The sequence below is a fragment of the Silurus aristotelis genome (assembly GCF_946808225.1).
Source record: "Silurus aristotelis genome assembly, chromosome: 9".
In the NCBI taxonomy this organism is placed as follows: domain Eukaryota; kingdom Metazoa; phylum Chordata; class Actinopteri; order Siluriformes; family Siluridae; genus Silurus; species Silurus aristotelis.
This window is the reverse complement of record NC_139582.1, coordinates 7,406,662-7,422,616: the sequence shown is the minus strand read 5'-3', so window position 1 is coordinate 7,422,616 and position 15,955 is coordinate 7,406,662. Positions and strand designations below refer to the sequence as shown.

The following is a 15,955-nucleotide window of genomic DNA, read 5'->3' as shown; positions in this document are numbered from 1 at the left end:
TGATGACTTGTCAGTTAAGCTCAATCAAGTGCGAATGTCTTTCTGCAGCTCTTGTAAATCAATCAACTTGTGGAAGGTTATCCAATTAGTGACTCACTCACACAATGTAATAAAGTGAATGGGTATAATTGGACATCGGCTAGCACATCACCATTGTTGTTAGAGTGGTCTGACATTGGTGGGCTCAGTGAAGGTCTTTGGACATGATGAGACTCCCACTTCTTCTCATATATCCTGCAGTTTCTTGCCAGTGTAAAATGAAAACAAGACCCCTTCTGTAAAATCTGTCTTATCCAGCCTCCTATTACTTGTATATCAGACAGAGAAAATTAGTTGACAAAAGATAACTTTTTTTTAGCAAAACAAAACAGTCTGTTCTGCTTATCAGATTTAACTGATAAGCCATGTTTAGAATTTCGCAAAGACTTTTGAGGATCACGTATAGGCTTACATTCCTAATGAGCCTGCAGAGAGCCAAAACAGGGTTCTGATAAAAGGAATGTCTATGCATACCCTCCAAATAGCTTTCTGAGGGCAAATCCTTCTTGCTGTTGCCATTAATATGTTAGAGGGGTCAGTATGGGTGTAGCGCTCCAGGGACTAAGCTATTGATTTCACCATAGATGAGTTCAGAAGTTGCTATTTATACACAATAGCTTATCAATAGCATACATGTATACGACCATTGATGTTTTTATTAGTGAGCTATTGGGTCTACGTAGCACGTTCCATTTGTTTCCTCTGGACTATTTTCCACGTTCTCAAAAATGCCAGTAGATAAAAAATGCCACCCTGAACTGCACCTAGGTGGGAAGGTGTGTACTGGACAATCTTTGATGGACTTAATTACCATTTAGGAAGTGTCCTCAGGATACTCTGTGGCCATAACCAGGACAAATCAAATCAAATCAAATTTTTTATTCATCACATACACATACATACAGGGTACGACATGCCGTGAAATGCTTTAGTGGTTACTGATGATGGATGAATAAGTGAATGATCAAATGTGTAATGTATAGGGTTTTGTACCTGTAGAATGAAGAAACATTCGAAATTAGAAGCAGACACTGATATAAAATTTTGTAATAGTTTTATATAAAAAAGGATATATAGAGCATTTCATTTTGACATCAACAAACCTCTCGATTTACAAGTAACACAGCAAAAGAAGCCACACTTTACTCTGAGGCACAAAACAGAAATATGGTACCATAATGTTTTTGCTAATAACTGTAATATTTGTGCATTTCTGAATACCTTTACAAACAACCCATTTTGTTGAATATTGCAGCAGTATTGGGTTTTACAAGAGGAAGTAGGATAAGAGGAGAAAATCTCAAGCCACTGACAACACACAGACCAAAAAAACAAAAGGGAAGTCAAGTAAAGACAAAAGGGATTGGGGAAGGGGGGAGGAAGGGAGGAAGGAGAACATCTGACAGCAACATACTTGCAAAAATGCAACCACTGGCAACCACACAGGACAACTACAGAGGTGTGTACACCCACAGGACTGAGAACCGCAGTGAGAGTGTCACTCAGGAACTCTATGCAGGTGGCACGTAAGAATCATTCTCTTCTGGTGAGTGGGTCCAACACAAACACTCCTTATTAAAAAGTCAAAGAGTTTTGCACTGGACTCCTGCTAAATCTATTTATATTGTTTTATACATGTTTTAACAATAAGTTTATATTTGATCTTTTTAAATTGTCATCACAAAAAACAAAAAAAAAAGTCACTACAATTAAATGTGCTAATGTTTTACATACATTTTTTTCTTTTTTGTTCATACTGGATAAACATTAACTGTTACCATGGATTTATTGCTTTGTACATTAAATATGTTTAGAACCTACTCTAGGCTGAAGTAGCCTGTTTATAAAGTAGGCAGCTGTTTTTTAATCTTTATTATCATAGGATTTCCCCCTCCCTTAGATCTGACCCCGCTAAAACCAGACTCTACACATTACCTTTGGTTAACTGTGCAAAGAAATCAACCCATTAGTAACTTAACGGAAAAACAGCAAATTGGATTTGAAAGAATTACAGCTAAAAACAATGTTCTCATCCATGCATCTACAATTCACAGACATCAAGATGGCATGGTGTTAAGTCTAGGATTCCAAGAAACAGTAGGGACTCAAGGATTGGGTCTTGGACACTCTTTCACAATGGTTGTATTATTATTCATCACTAATCTGAGTATCCCCATTGTATGGAAGTCAACAATCTGAGAGCATAACACAAGACTGCAGCATGTGCAAAATCATAGCATCCCCTTCAATTAATTGGGGTACAGTGTGATGCTATACACTATACACCATTGTGCGAAGATGCTTTTAGGAAAATGAGTAATTTTCTTAATATGTGACCTAATAAACATAAATGGACATATCTTGTTTACAATTGTCTAAATGAGTTAACCTATAATTATGTAATAAAAGCATGACTAATCGTGCTCATGTGCTCTTCTGGCAGTGAATGGCTGTGCTATCACTGGACATCAAACTAGCTAATGGATAAAGGCTTAGTAGGCTTTATAAAGTGTGGCCAACTACATCATCCTAGAGACCTCACACATTTTTTTTTCTGTTTTACAGTTACAGTTTTGCTTCTGCTTTACAAACCTCTGTAATACACACAGAAAGCTTCACAAAATTTTCTTAGCCTGAAAACATCTGGAAATTTTTTTTTCCAAACCAGGCAAAGACACCATGAATTTTTTTTCTTTCTTTGTTTTTTTTTTTGTTTGTTTGTTTTTTAACGCTGTGCTCATAAATACAGTGTCAAAGACCCAAATCCCCTTAAGTCTCCTAGAAAAAACTCCATCTACAATGAAAGAGTAACACATCATGGAAAAAACAGGCTCATGGATTTGTGCAGTGACAAAGTATGATTCTTGAAGTGCAATCAGCAAAAGAAACAGAGAAAACCAGTGTATTTGTTCAGGTTACAGGGTTTTCTGTCGCTGGTTTGGCTCTATGTGCATTTCTTATTCGAGCCATTATGAGGTGTGGTGGTTCTCAAGACCTGCAACTAAACTAATCCTATAGAATGTTGAGGTGCAAATATTATTTTCACAACATTACACAAGATTGCACTTGAAATATATTCACTCGTTTTTCTTTTTTTTTTTTTTTTACATAGACAATTTACAGTTACAATCTGCCAATTTTGATATGTATTACATCTTTCTATAATTTTATTTAAGTATATGTATTTCATCTATTTTAACAGTTTAAATTATTATATATTAGATTTTTTTTCCTTTGTGCAAACATACAACAATGTATATTATTTTACACCTTTATAATTAAATTTGCACTTTTTTTTTATAACTCACAATCACTACAAAATACGTCTACCATGTAAATGTGTGCATGTGATTGTGTTTATGTGCTTTGTCTGTGTGGCTGTGTGTGTTGTCTAGGAGTACTCCCTGCCCTGTCTGTATCCATACCCTCCCTCTTCTGCTCCCTCTTGTACATATTCTTCTCTTTTCTCCCATCCATCAGGCCATCCTCCATTCATCTGTGAGGTGGCTCCGTAGCTTTTAGCTGGGGCTCCCAGAGCTCCGTAGTTTTGTGTGATGTCTCCGGTTTCCTCAGCTAGCTCATCCTCATCAATTATGCCACATTTCTCTTCACTTGTCTGCTCTGGATCAGCCCATGGCTGTTTCTCACCCGATGCAAAGAGGCCGTAGAAGATCACACCGCCGTAATGTACCATTGAGGCAATGAGAAACACGTATTGCCACTCTTCTCTGGACTAAAGAGAAGAAATGAGGCTGATTTTACTCCTTAATTTAAACAGGGCCCATGCATTTCAACCAATAATTGTCTAGAGATTATGAATGATGTAAAAGTGACTGGAAGGAGTTGCAAATCTGGCAAATACACTGCATGTGTCTATGCATACAAACATGTTTTATTGCCTCCTTAAGATTTTGCTCTCCTAAATCAAAAACCCTGAATAACCTGCAAGATTTATTATAATTAATATATTATATTTGATGATGCCCAGGTTTTATTTGGTAATGTTATTCTGTTTGACTCTGTCTTTCATTAACATATTTATCAACATTTCAATCACATCTACTTTTACATCACAATTTTTACAATTGTATTTGACTATCTGCTAATAGTGGCACCAGTGGGGTTCAGTTTTATCTCTTAAAATGATCCTGCATTGCTATAGTCCTTGAGTCTGTGAGCTCTTCCACCTACTTATCTGTACACTCTGTGCAAACAAATCAGCTTCCAGAGCTCTAACAGTTATTCTATTACCACCATCAACACCACGGTGCTTATCTTCCCGTTGACCAGTAACTACCTGAGTGTCATTCAGAACAACTGTGCTGTATAGCTAGACATTTTGGACACTAGCTGGTATACTGTAGCTGATCCCCTCCACTACTTATTTGATAAAGTTTTTATTATATGATTCATAGGAAAACAATCATTGTTCATTTTTAGGCACTAACAGCAACCCTGACAGTTTTCATCAGAATATTTTTAATTTTTTCCTCCTCCCATTAAATACCGTTGTAACTCCTTTAACAATAACAATTTTGTCAGCACAGCACACAACCACTAAACATTTCACAAATCTTTCAATACAATCAAATTAAAAAATTTTTGGGTGAAGTTTTCCCTTTATCAATAAAACACAATATAAACCTACACAACAAAGTGTACATCATACATGTGCAAAAACAATGTAAGAAACTACTGGTAACAGAGCAAAAATCACATATTTTAGCACCATTGATTTTTTTTTTAAAGGTGTTCCTACCTTATGTTTGGTCATAGCACCAACAATCAGTGGGCACACCATTCCAGACAGGGTCCCCACTCCATTTGAGATGCCCATTAGAATACTGGCATAACGTGGAGCAATGTCTAAGTGATTGACATTGAAGCCTAAAGAAAAGGTAAAACAAACATTTGCAATTAAGTAAGATTAGGACTTGATTTATGATTGTCCTATTGTTTAAAAGCATTTTTAAATTGTATTCATGTTTTTATCCTCTTTCTCTCAGTGGCATTATTTCATTGTCTTTTTTGATATCCTTCTTGTAATTTACACACCAATGTTGCACTAAATGCATCAGATTATGTAGAAATGCATAACCACAGTGAGTGCTGTAGTTTCAGCATTGAGAAATGGTACAATATGCTACCAGTATAAGGCAAAACATGACAGCCAATTGTGGCGTTTATACAGCAGCACATTAATATACATAATATAAGTAGATATTAGATAATAATTACTGTACAGAAGTCTAATAGCCAGTCTAATTTATTGGTCTATTTTCTGCCTAGTAGATTTCTGGCATGTACCAGGGAACATTGCTGGGTCACTCTCCTCTGTTCATTTCATTTTCCAACACAGTGAATTATTAATTTCAAGGCACTGGGAAAAACTAATTAGAGAAGGACTGAAAGGTTACGACGAGTTATTAATGTCATTCTGTGCTAAATTCACTGTGCTGAAGTAAAAGAAAGTGCATAGTGCATCAATATACTGCATTTCTTCCCTCATCCAATCTAGGGTGTGGATTTTTCAGTATCTCTGACATTCTGCTAGAAAATTTGACTAAAAATAGATTGTGCAGCCATCTTGTGGAGCAGAGGAGCTCCCCCACCTCCCGCTCAGTGGGTTGTGTCTGCCTGTGCAGGCAGTAAGCCAGCTCTCGGGGGAAAGACAGGATGAATTATTTAAAGGGCGCAGTCGAAATACACTCTCGTCTCCAGCTGCATAGAATGGACCAAGAACACTGAGAGAACACTGTACTGAAATGAAGTCCTAAATGTTGAATTAGCCTTAAAATTTTTGTGTTTGTTTAGCTGTGAATAAAAATGTATCTGAGAACCAACCTGAGGAAATTAATTTAATTTCCATATTAGCTTACTGTAAATACTTTGTATAAAATCAATGTGGTGTTCTGTCTATTAAACATCATAGAGAAATTGTAGTGTTCAAACTTCTTTCTACAGAGATTTCAGCTTCCTTTTTTTTTGTCAAACAAAGTCTTATTAAAAATAAAATCAATAAATCATGTATCATTAATAATAATTAATAATAATTTGCATGAATTAGGACTAACATAAATAATAATAATAACTAACATAATTTAAATAATCTCGGAAATTGACTCACCTGATATAGCAAATCCACTGAAGCCCACAGCTAGTACTAGGAATGAGATGGCCATGCCTTTACTGTGAGAGTAGCCTACTATTAGCAGTAAAGTAGCTTCCATACCAAAGCCTAAAAACAGAATAATTATTTTTTTTAATAATAGCAATAAGGGTAGCTTAATTAACATAAATGGTCAAATATTCTGTAGTGTAGTGTTAGTGTAAGTGTAGTGTAGCAAGTGTAGTGATGATACACACCTCCACAATTCATGATCTTTCTGACATTGGTGGTAGACATGAGGTTCTTGCTGCGCAGGTAATCCGCTAGCTGCCCTCCTATGGGCACGATAATAGTCATCACTAGATGAGGAAGGGCTGACAGCATGCCAACCTGAAAAATTAACCATTTTTTTCTAAATAAACTTTTGAGGGAAGTAAAATTTCTATTGAAAGAACAATCTAGGTATTATTGAAATGTATATAAATGTAAATACATTTATTGTAAACAAATTTTTGATTTGACCTACTACATAATGTAAACGTACTTGTTGTAATGTCAAAATAACTGTAATATAAATATAATATTATGAATAAATATAACAAAAAATATCAGTCAATGAGCTAAAATGTCTTTATCAAACATTAAAAATGGGTAAACTATTTTTCTTGAATATCCGATCCGAGTTCAATTAAAACACAAATGAAGTATTACAATTTAAAACCAATGTTGTAATCTGCAATGCATCACCACCATCATATCAACAAGAGATCAGTGTAATGACATTAATTACTGTTCACGCTTTAGGTGGATTCTTTTTGGGGGGGTTAAGATAAATAAATGAGATGCAAATGCTGTCTTTGGTGACAAAGCACTAATGAATAATTCATTAAACCAGCTTGCACCTTCGGGAATGTTGAAGGTCACAGCTTTGTTAACTAATTTTGACCACAAACACTTGAGCATAAAAGAATCTAGTTGGAGGTTCCTCATCCTGTAAATACACACAAAAATATAAAAACATCAGCAGCTCTTACTTTACTGATCTCAAAGCCAAATACTTCTTCGAAATACGCCGGTTGGCTGATGAGCAGCAGGTAGAAGGTCCAGCTTCTGCAGAAGTTGGCCACAATAATTGCATAGACAGGCATTGAGGTGAAGAATTTCTTCCATGGTGTCTTAAATTTCTGAAATTAGAAATGTTGCACATTGATAAAAGATTGATTAAACATTGGGTATATTTCTACCTCTAGAAATGTTTATGATATTTACTTCAGATTAAACCTATATCCTGCATTCACTGCTAAAAACACTTTACAAGAGACCTTTGCTAAGACATAGTCAATATTTGTTTGTCTCTCGACCTTCTACCCTGACATTAAGAAAGAGTCTATGGTAGCTTAAACTTCATTTTAAATTTATCAGATGTATATTTCGGTACATATTTAAGAGTGCATCATTGGCTTGCATGATTGTTTATGGCCAAACCATGTGTCAAAGTCAAAATATTAGTAAAATTTATTCAACTACTAAATTACAACTATATTGAAATAGATAACGATTTTAACTTGAAACTGAGTGTCATTTAAGTTTTAATTTCCTTTAGTACAATTCAAACCCTTGAGGTTTAAAGTAAGCTTAGGGAACACATTCTCATGATGATGAGTAAATGGAATTCCAAGTGTTGTAAAGTACAGAGACGCAGGGGATGAAAAGCAGGTTAACAAGCACCAGAGATTTCTTCATTGGGATTAAAAATATACTTTGTTAAACAAGATTAATCACCATTCTATCAGTTCTGTTGTTGAGGAAATATATAAACAATTATTATTTTTTTTTGCATTTAAAAAAACATGATGTATAGTATTAATTAATCATCATAATGTCCCTCACCTCAGAAGGTCCTAGCAGCTTGGCACTCTCTCCAATGCTTTCCTCAATGTAGCAACGCTCCTCATCTGTAATTGTCGGATGCTCAGCAGGACTCTCATAGGACACCAAGATCCAGAACATGTACCATACAAGGCCAAAACTCCCTGAAGCAAAAGGCATGAGGAAAACAAAATAGAGAACCAATTTCAGTTGGGTTTTATTAATTATTGTCATGCTTTCTGAAAGGTTGAATGAGTTCTTATGATTGGCACATGGAGTGTCAGCATGAGGACAGACCCATGGTAACACTGGAGAAAAAATCAATACAGTGTTAAATAATAATCCATACTATGGTTGCAGCTCAGAAACCCTCTGACTTTAGATAGACAGACACAATATTTCATTTACTTAAAATGTATGCATATTTAATTAAATGTATATATATATATATATATATATATATATATATATATATATATATATATATATATATATATATATATATATACAGACAATGAAAAATCATCTTTTGTGAAATCATTAAACTTACCATAAACATAAAAGACAGAGGACCAGCCAGTATACTGCACCAGGATCCCAGCCAGAGGCATGGCTACAACTGCACCAGCATAGGATCCTATGTGAAGAATGGGGGGGGTCAGACACATCAAACACATAGGTGTAAAACATAGCTGGGATAAAAAATAGTCCCCTATATACAATGACTTTTTATGAATGAAAAATGGGCTTGATTTCAGTAAAACCAGTTCCCACTGAGCTTCTCCTGAGCTGCACTGAGCATGGTAACATGATCAGAAAGGGAGCATCCTTCTCTGGTGTTGGTCCAGGTATGGCATAGACAGAAGACAGACCTACTTCCTCACTTTCACAGTTTCAATGTATTTATTAAATAATATATCTTGAGATGAATAACTGAATATTACATGATAATATGAATATAACTATAATCAGGTTTCAATGGTGTGTACAACAAACGCATTATTATGCATGGTAGATATGTACTGTTTTTCTTTTTTTAATAAATTTGTTAAAATGTAAGTAAATGACTTCATTCGTCTTCAGTATCCTTTTCAGGAAATGAACAGGACTACACCTTGATTGGGTGCGAGTCAATTGCATTGCACCATGCACAAACATGTACTCACAATTTTATTATAGCATCTATAAGCATGTTTTACTAAGGTCAGAGGAAACCCATGAGAACCCAAAGGAAACACACTTGCATATAATCAAAGTCCCTGAAGCTGTCAAACTGCAATGCAATGCACAGCACCACTGTACCATTCATTAATGATTTAATTTAAGTAGCACTTAATATAAAACTATTTAAATGCATTTGCATTTCTAGTTCATGGTTCTATAGACATCTTTCAAAAAGGGCAAGAAAGGTTGCCCCAGAAGGACAAACTACTAAAGCATGCTAAATCAAACAGTCACCTAATATTCATCATGACAGCTGATAGCAAAGAAATAGAAGCATTCTTAAAACTACATTTGTCTCCACTTTTAAGAGAATGACAGATGAGGAAGAGAGATTCTATAAGAAGCTATTGTAAATGTGAGCTATGATAAACACTGATTGTTAGGAAATCTAACCTATTTAATGAAATTAATTACAACAAGCAAAAATAGTACATTTGTTATTGCTCACATCAATTTGTTTTTGCTTACCACAAAAGGAGGTGGTGGCCAAGCGACTCCTCTCCAGAGGTGGGGCCCATTTACTCCAAATCCCATGGCATGCTGGGTATGTCACTCCCTATCACAAAATCATATTATACTAATTATACTAATTATATCAATTTAAAGGTGTCCATTGTTTCAAAGTAAAACTAAATCTTTTACATCACACCATAGTTTAAAAATGATTGTATTTGAAAGTAATGTTAACAAAACTTACACCAAAAGCATCAGCATTTATACTGGAACCAGCAATAGTAAAATATTCATTATCACTCTTCTGTCAGTTCTGTATTATTGTTATCTTCTGGTCCTTATATGAATATTAATTTTACCATGTATTAACATGCTTTATAACTATGGCTAATATATTTCATTATTTTAAATATCAGACAGAAGGCAGCCCAGTACATTAAGTAAAGTCATGGTATGAATGGACTGCAACTAAAAGAAGCACTGAGATCAGTAAGATCTCTAAGATCAATACACACTATTGACAGACTTCGACTAATTGCTATCAGGTTTTAATATCCCTCAGCTTTAAGAACTCCCTAGAAGCACTAAATCTCTTCTACCAAAAGCATTGTGTTAAATTTATAAGTTGCAACAGTATATAGAGTTAGCTCCAGAATTATTGAAATCCTTCATTATAGCAAAAATAAGAAAGTAAATAACTCATGCACTTTTCATTGTTACCATACAGGAACACTTACTTTTGTTTTTGTTTTCTGTAAATGATTGTTTCCACTGCAGCTGCACAGTGTTTAATATTTTTGAAGTCTTTTCTGGGACAGATTAAATGGGTTATTTCTGTAACATCAAATTTGGATATTGCACCACTTTGGTGTAGACACTTTCAATTCACCCTTGTATCTATACCAAATCGGTCCTTAATCTAGACACCAGACTTGCAGTAAGGTTCAAATCCTAGTATGGGTCTAATCTTTAAGGTGTCCAGATTAAGCATGGGTGTGGGTTTGGGTGTATGTTTGAAATAATTGTATATATGGCCTGGCAGAGGCAACCAGTTTTTGGGCTTTAATAGATTGGTGCTTATGTATTCAATGATGTGGAAAGCCTACTACCTTGATTGCAGTCTCATTTGACAAAACACAGTAGTTCCAGTGACTGGTTGTGGTTCTGATTTTTGTGGGTCACTCTCAAATAAGCATTCACTGCATTCCAAAATTATATTATTATTATTATTATTATTATTATTATTATTATTATTATTATTATTAATATAATTGTATTATTAATATAATAATAATAATAATAATAATAATAATAATAATAATAATAATAATAATAATAAAGGTGGTGAAATGTTTAAATGTTTGGTGACATCCTCATTCTCAATAGTTTCCAATAGTTTTCTACTATGTGAGGGATCAGTATGCTTATGCAGCCAATTCTTAGCCAATTTCCAATAATTCCAGGGATTTTAATTTATTGTGTTTAATTTTGGTTTATATAATATAGGTGGTCTATGTTAATTACTGGATATTTGTACGTTAAACGTCTTTTGGTGTTATGTCACAAAGGGATTTCCTTGCTGTCAGGGAAACAGGAAACTGAAAGCAATTTCCATAAATAAAAAAATAAAATAATAATAATAATAATAATATTCAGTTTTTTTTTAGTTTGATTGTGCTTCTATATTTTTTGTTAAAATGTGTTTTAATAGCGCACAAGTCAGTTCAGAAGCACACGTGACCTGCTCACCTCTACGAGCCCCTGCAATATCCTGACGAATATGACGCAGCCGTAGTGCACGCGCGCAGCAGACGGGATGAACATGTTGAGGGTGGCGGTGAGAACGATGGCCGCCCCGAACACTCTAACAAACAGAAACACTCCAGTTTCACAAAATGCAGGCAAGAAAACTTGAGCAAAATGGACAAAAAATAATAATTTCGAATTGCATTAAAATTAAAGAATTTTAGATGAGCTTATAATTACATACAACATAAAAAACGGAGACTAATAGCACATCTATCTATCTATCTATCTATCTATCTATCTATCTATCTATCTATCTATCTATCTATCTATCTATCTATCTATCTATCTATCTATCTATCTATCTATCTATATATATATATATATATATATATATATATATATATATATAGACACAAACCCCAATCGATTCAGCTGTGTTGCTGCTCAGTATTAATCCCAGGCTACACGCTTAGACTGAAAAAATGATCCAATAAAGTAATATCCATATCACTATTGCATGTGAAATATAAAGGGGCATGAATAAGCCCTGTGGCAGCGTCTTCACCCACCACCACCCACCCCCACCGCGCCCTCCATCCTCGTTGAGCGGATTAGACACGGTGTTCCCCCAGGATCTCATTAACAGGTGGAGAAAGCCAAAGCCCACTTCCCCTTGTGTGTTCTGTCACCAAGCCAGGGGCAATGTACCCGCTACAATTAACGGCCTGCTAAAAACAAAAAAACTCTACTGTGGGACATGGCCGTGACAAACAGTGCTTGTTTTATAACAGTTTGAATGTAAAAAAAAAAATGTGTTAAATTTTAGAATTTAATAGATAAATTCAGTCTATTACACATGTAGTGCATTTTAAATAATTGTTTATATTTAATTATTTATATATGTAAGACAGCGTGAAAAATGACAATACGCAAAAGCGACAGTATATATATATATATATATATATATATATATATATATATATATATATATATATATATATATATATATATATATATATATATGTGTGTGTGTGTGTGTGTGTGTGTGTGTGTGTGTGTGTGTGTGTGTGTGTGTGTGTGTGTGTGTCAGATTTACCTGTTAGCTGCTAATCGTGATGATATGTATCCTCCTGGGATTTGGGTCACTATATAACCCCAGAAAAATGAGCCATGGATCATTCCCACTGTTTCCGGGTCCCAGTTAAACTTCGCTTTCTGAGAAACAAAATAAATAAAATATTTTACATACAGTAAATAGAGAGCTATATTGGAACTGGAATTAAAAATTAAACAAGTACTTTGTACAAATGTGCATGGAAGATATTTAGAATTGTAAGATATTTTATTTTATTTCGTTCAATCAGTCTATAGTGAATTTCTTAACAATTATATAAAAGCATATTTTTAAATATAAAGAAATGAGATTTACAAAGCTTGGATTTTCACATTTGAGGTCAGAAATTGCACTGATTTGTAAAGGGGTGGCAGAAGTTAAAAATCTTTAGTAAATAGTGCGTAATTTGAAAATAAATAGTTAATAAAACCAATATATTTCTCTCTTAGATTACTAGAGACTCAAATTCAGCGGTGTGGAGCAAATCTCCTTACAATGATAGGAAAAGGAATAAGGGGAAAACATTCCTCCTTTTTTTAATATATATAAATACGATAAAAATAATTGTAATTAAATAATAATTAGAATTTTTAATTAAAACCCAAGTCTGTGGAAGGTCTAAGGGTCTTACAATGACAGTAAGACAAACGTGTGTGTGTGTGTGTGTGTGTGTGTGTGTGTGTGTGTGTGTGTGTGTGTGTGTGTGTGTGTGTGTGTGTGTGTGTGTGTGTGTGTGTCTGTGTGTGTGTGTGTGTGTGTGTGTAAAAGTGTGTGGAACCAGAGAGAAAAAAGGAGGGAACCACGTGCATGACGTAGCGCAACACCTACGAAGAAATTCCTTGCACGCGCACGCACGCACCTCTTTGATAATGATTTTGCCGTTCTGGTGAATGGTGCTGTTGTTCACCATGCTCACGATGGCCACGCCCAAATTGCACCGAATCCCGAAAGAGATGCAAAAGCCCAGGCCGCTCATGATGGCGATGATGTAGCGGCGCGGAAGGCCGAAACACGTGCAGTCACATAAGGGCGCCTTCCTCTCAGTGCTCTGCGTCGGTCGGCCATCTTCCGTTAATTCAATGTTTTCCCCAGTTTTCTGTCTTCTCTCTAAAACCCTAAACCGGCAAAAAAAAAGACCATTATCGAATGAACTTGATAAAACCCAAGAAATATTATTGCAGGTGCAGAGATGACAATAACTAAATGGCAATTATCCAGTGCCTGGGCGAGTCAGGGATAAATAATAAAGATTTATTAATACAAGTATTATTAAACTTTTATGAGCACATAAGTTCTTTTAAACGAATTTTCATTTCAAAATGGTACTATGGCTAAGATTTTAGCGTCCACTGCCATTTACCCCACTTGATCATGAGTGTTAAAATATATTTTATTAAAAATATATATTTAATAAAAAAATCAAATAAAAAAATCTAAATCAAGGAACGCAGAGAATTCAGACGGAGCGCCAGAGGCCTGTACCGCAATGCAGCATTTCGTTCACCTTCGCCCTTATTTGCATTCACACACGCTTCACGTTTCCAAGTTTCAGCATAAAATAAAAATAAAAATAAGAAACATTACAGTGTTTTATTCTCAGCGTAATTGTTATCAAATGTATTTCATCTGCAGGCATATTAGTCACTGAAATAAAAAAAATCTTAATGCAAACCAATTGCAAACCGAATATGTTTTGAACAACACCAAGCTGTTTTTTTTTTTTTTTTCATTATATATGTTTTACATTTTACTTCACATTCAATACTTTATTTAAAGCAAATCAAATCTGGATATCATATGCTCGACGTTTAGTTCAAGGTCCAAGTATAATGTGAAGTGTCAAATAATCGAATTCGATGGCTGCTTAAAATGGACAACTATTCAAAATAAAATCAAAACAACGCATTTTTTCATTATTCAATCGAAAATAATCTATAGAAATGAATTCTATTGGAGGTTGACAATAGCTGTAATTGTCCAATCTAAACGAATTCATTTGCAAAGATACAAAATGTACAATTGTTTTAAATTCTTTTGCATATGTACATACATTGAAAGAGACCCCCTTTGGTTTATATGACTTATTTAAAGACCTCTGAATGGTCTCTGAAAAGGTGACACCCAGGGGAATTCTCTCGCCAACGATTACAATTCAATCAGCTTCTCTCTCACCCAAATTAACTTATAAATCTGCACATGCATGCTTAACTTTTCACTCCGAATTTGCACATTTACTGTTACACACTCCGCGTGACTGTGGTGCAAATGTCGTGACAGGATCCTCCATTATTTCTTATAGAAGTGTTCACCATTGTTATAACAAGGAAGATGCTTGTTCATGCAAATCATATGCATTGACAAAAATATGCATTTTCGTGATCAGAACAATTATTTGCGCTTACTTGTACACACGACCCAGCGTCTTCCCTGCAATCTGCTTGAAAGCCTCTTTGCTGGGGGCAAACCCGGGCTCCTTCGGAGTATCCATGTCCAAATATGATAATCCCTCGTTTTCTTTTCGTTTGTGTTAAAGTACCATGTCACGGACGAGCTGGTCGGACATACCGGACAGACACCCAGCAGATCTGTGATGAAGTCGGACGGACAGCTAAAGAGACACGACGTCGGTCCTCAGACACGAAAAGAGGGGAAAAGGAAGAAAAAGAAAAGAAGAACACCTATATGGGACAGGTAAAATCAGAGGTGTAGTGGCTCTCTTGGCTCGGAGTGATAAGCTCGCTCTTTTTACGCACTGAGAGCGTTTTCACTGCCATCTCGGTGCAAGCCAATGCATTTGATGCTCACGTCAAACCTGACAAATGGTTTTGAAAAGATGGGAGTAAAAAAAAAGTTTGGTAGAAAAAAGAAAAAATCTAACCAACCTACACAAACAACAAACAAAATAAGCGATTAAATAATGCAATGGAAAGGAAGTTTCCGGTTTGTCTTATCTGCTTTCAGCACCAAGGTCAGCGATACGGCGCGTGCTGCCCGTCGCTTGTGCACACGAGAGCGCGTTACGAGCTAGACAGCTCCCCCCTCCCAACAACCACCACCACCACCACCTCCAACCACCACCCCTCCTTCCCAATACACGCCAATCTGCCCACTTTCACTGGGAGGGGTTAGACATCATGAGTATTATTCGCAATTTCTTCAGTTTTTAACATTCCCGGCTGGTGTGTGTGTGTGTGTGTGTGTGTGTGTGTGTGTGTGTGTGTGTGTGTGTGTGTGTGTGTGTGTGTGTGTGTGTGTTTTAGGGGAACTGCATTACTGCGACAAAATCCTGTTTTAAAACTACACATTTGTGCTTTCAATCTGGCTGGTTGTTTATTATAAGAAAGGCCAGGCAAGCCTCCTGGGGGCGGTGCTATGGAAACCGGATGAGGAGTGTTTCC

At 35.5% G+C, this 15,955-nt stretch overlaps 1 protein-coding gene across 1 annotated transcript; it reads right to left on the bottom strand.

Moving 5' to 3' along the window:
• Positions 1-1,076: 1,076 nt before the first annotated feature.
• slc17a6b (solute carrier family 17 member 6b) lies at positions 1,077-15,666 on the bottom strand. Its single transcript, XM_083551491.1, has 12 exons — positions 14,960-15,666; positions 13,417-13,672; positions 12,540-12,658; positions 11,444-11,558; positions 9,710-9,797; positions 8,568-8,654; positions 8,039-8,181; positions 7,183-7,332; positions 6,406-6,538; positions 6,167-6,277; positions 4,799-4,926; positions 1,077-3,772 (listed from the first exon to the last, which is right to left on the bottom strand). The coding sequence occupies exons 1-12, from the start codon at positions 15,043-15,045 to the stop codon at positions 3,431-3,433; spliced, it is 1,758 nt and encodes a 585-aa protein (XP_083407617.1). The 5' UTR covers positions 15,046-15,666; the 3' UTR covers positions 1,077-3,430.
• Between the last annotated feature and the right edge of the window lie 289 nt (positions 15,667-15,955).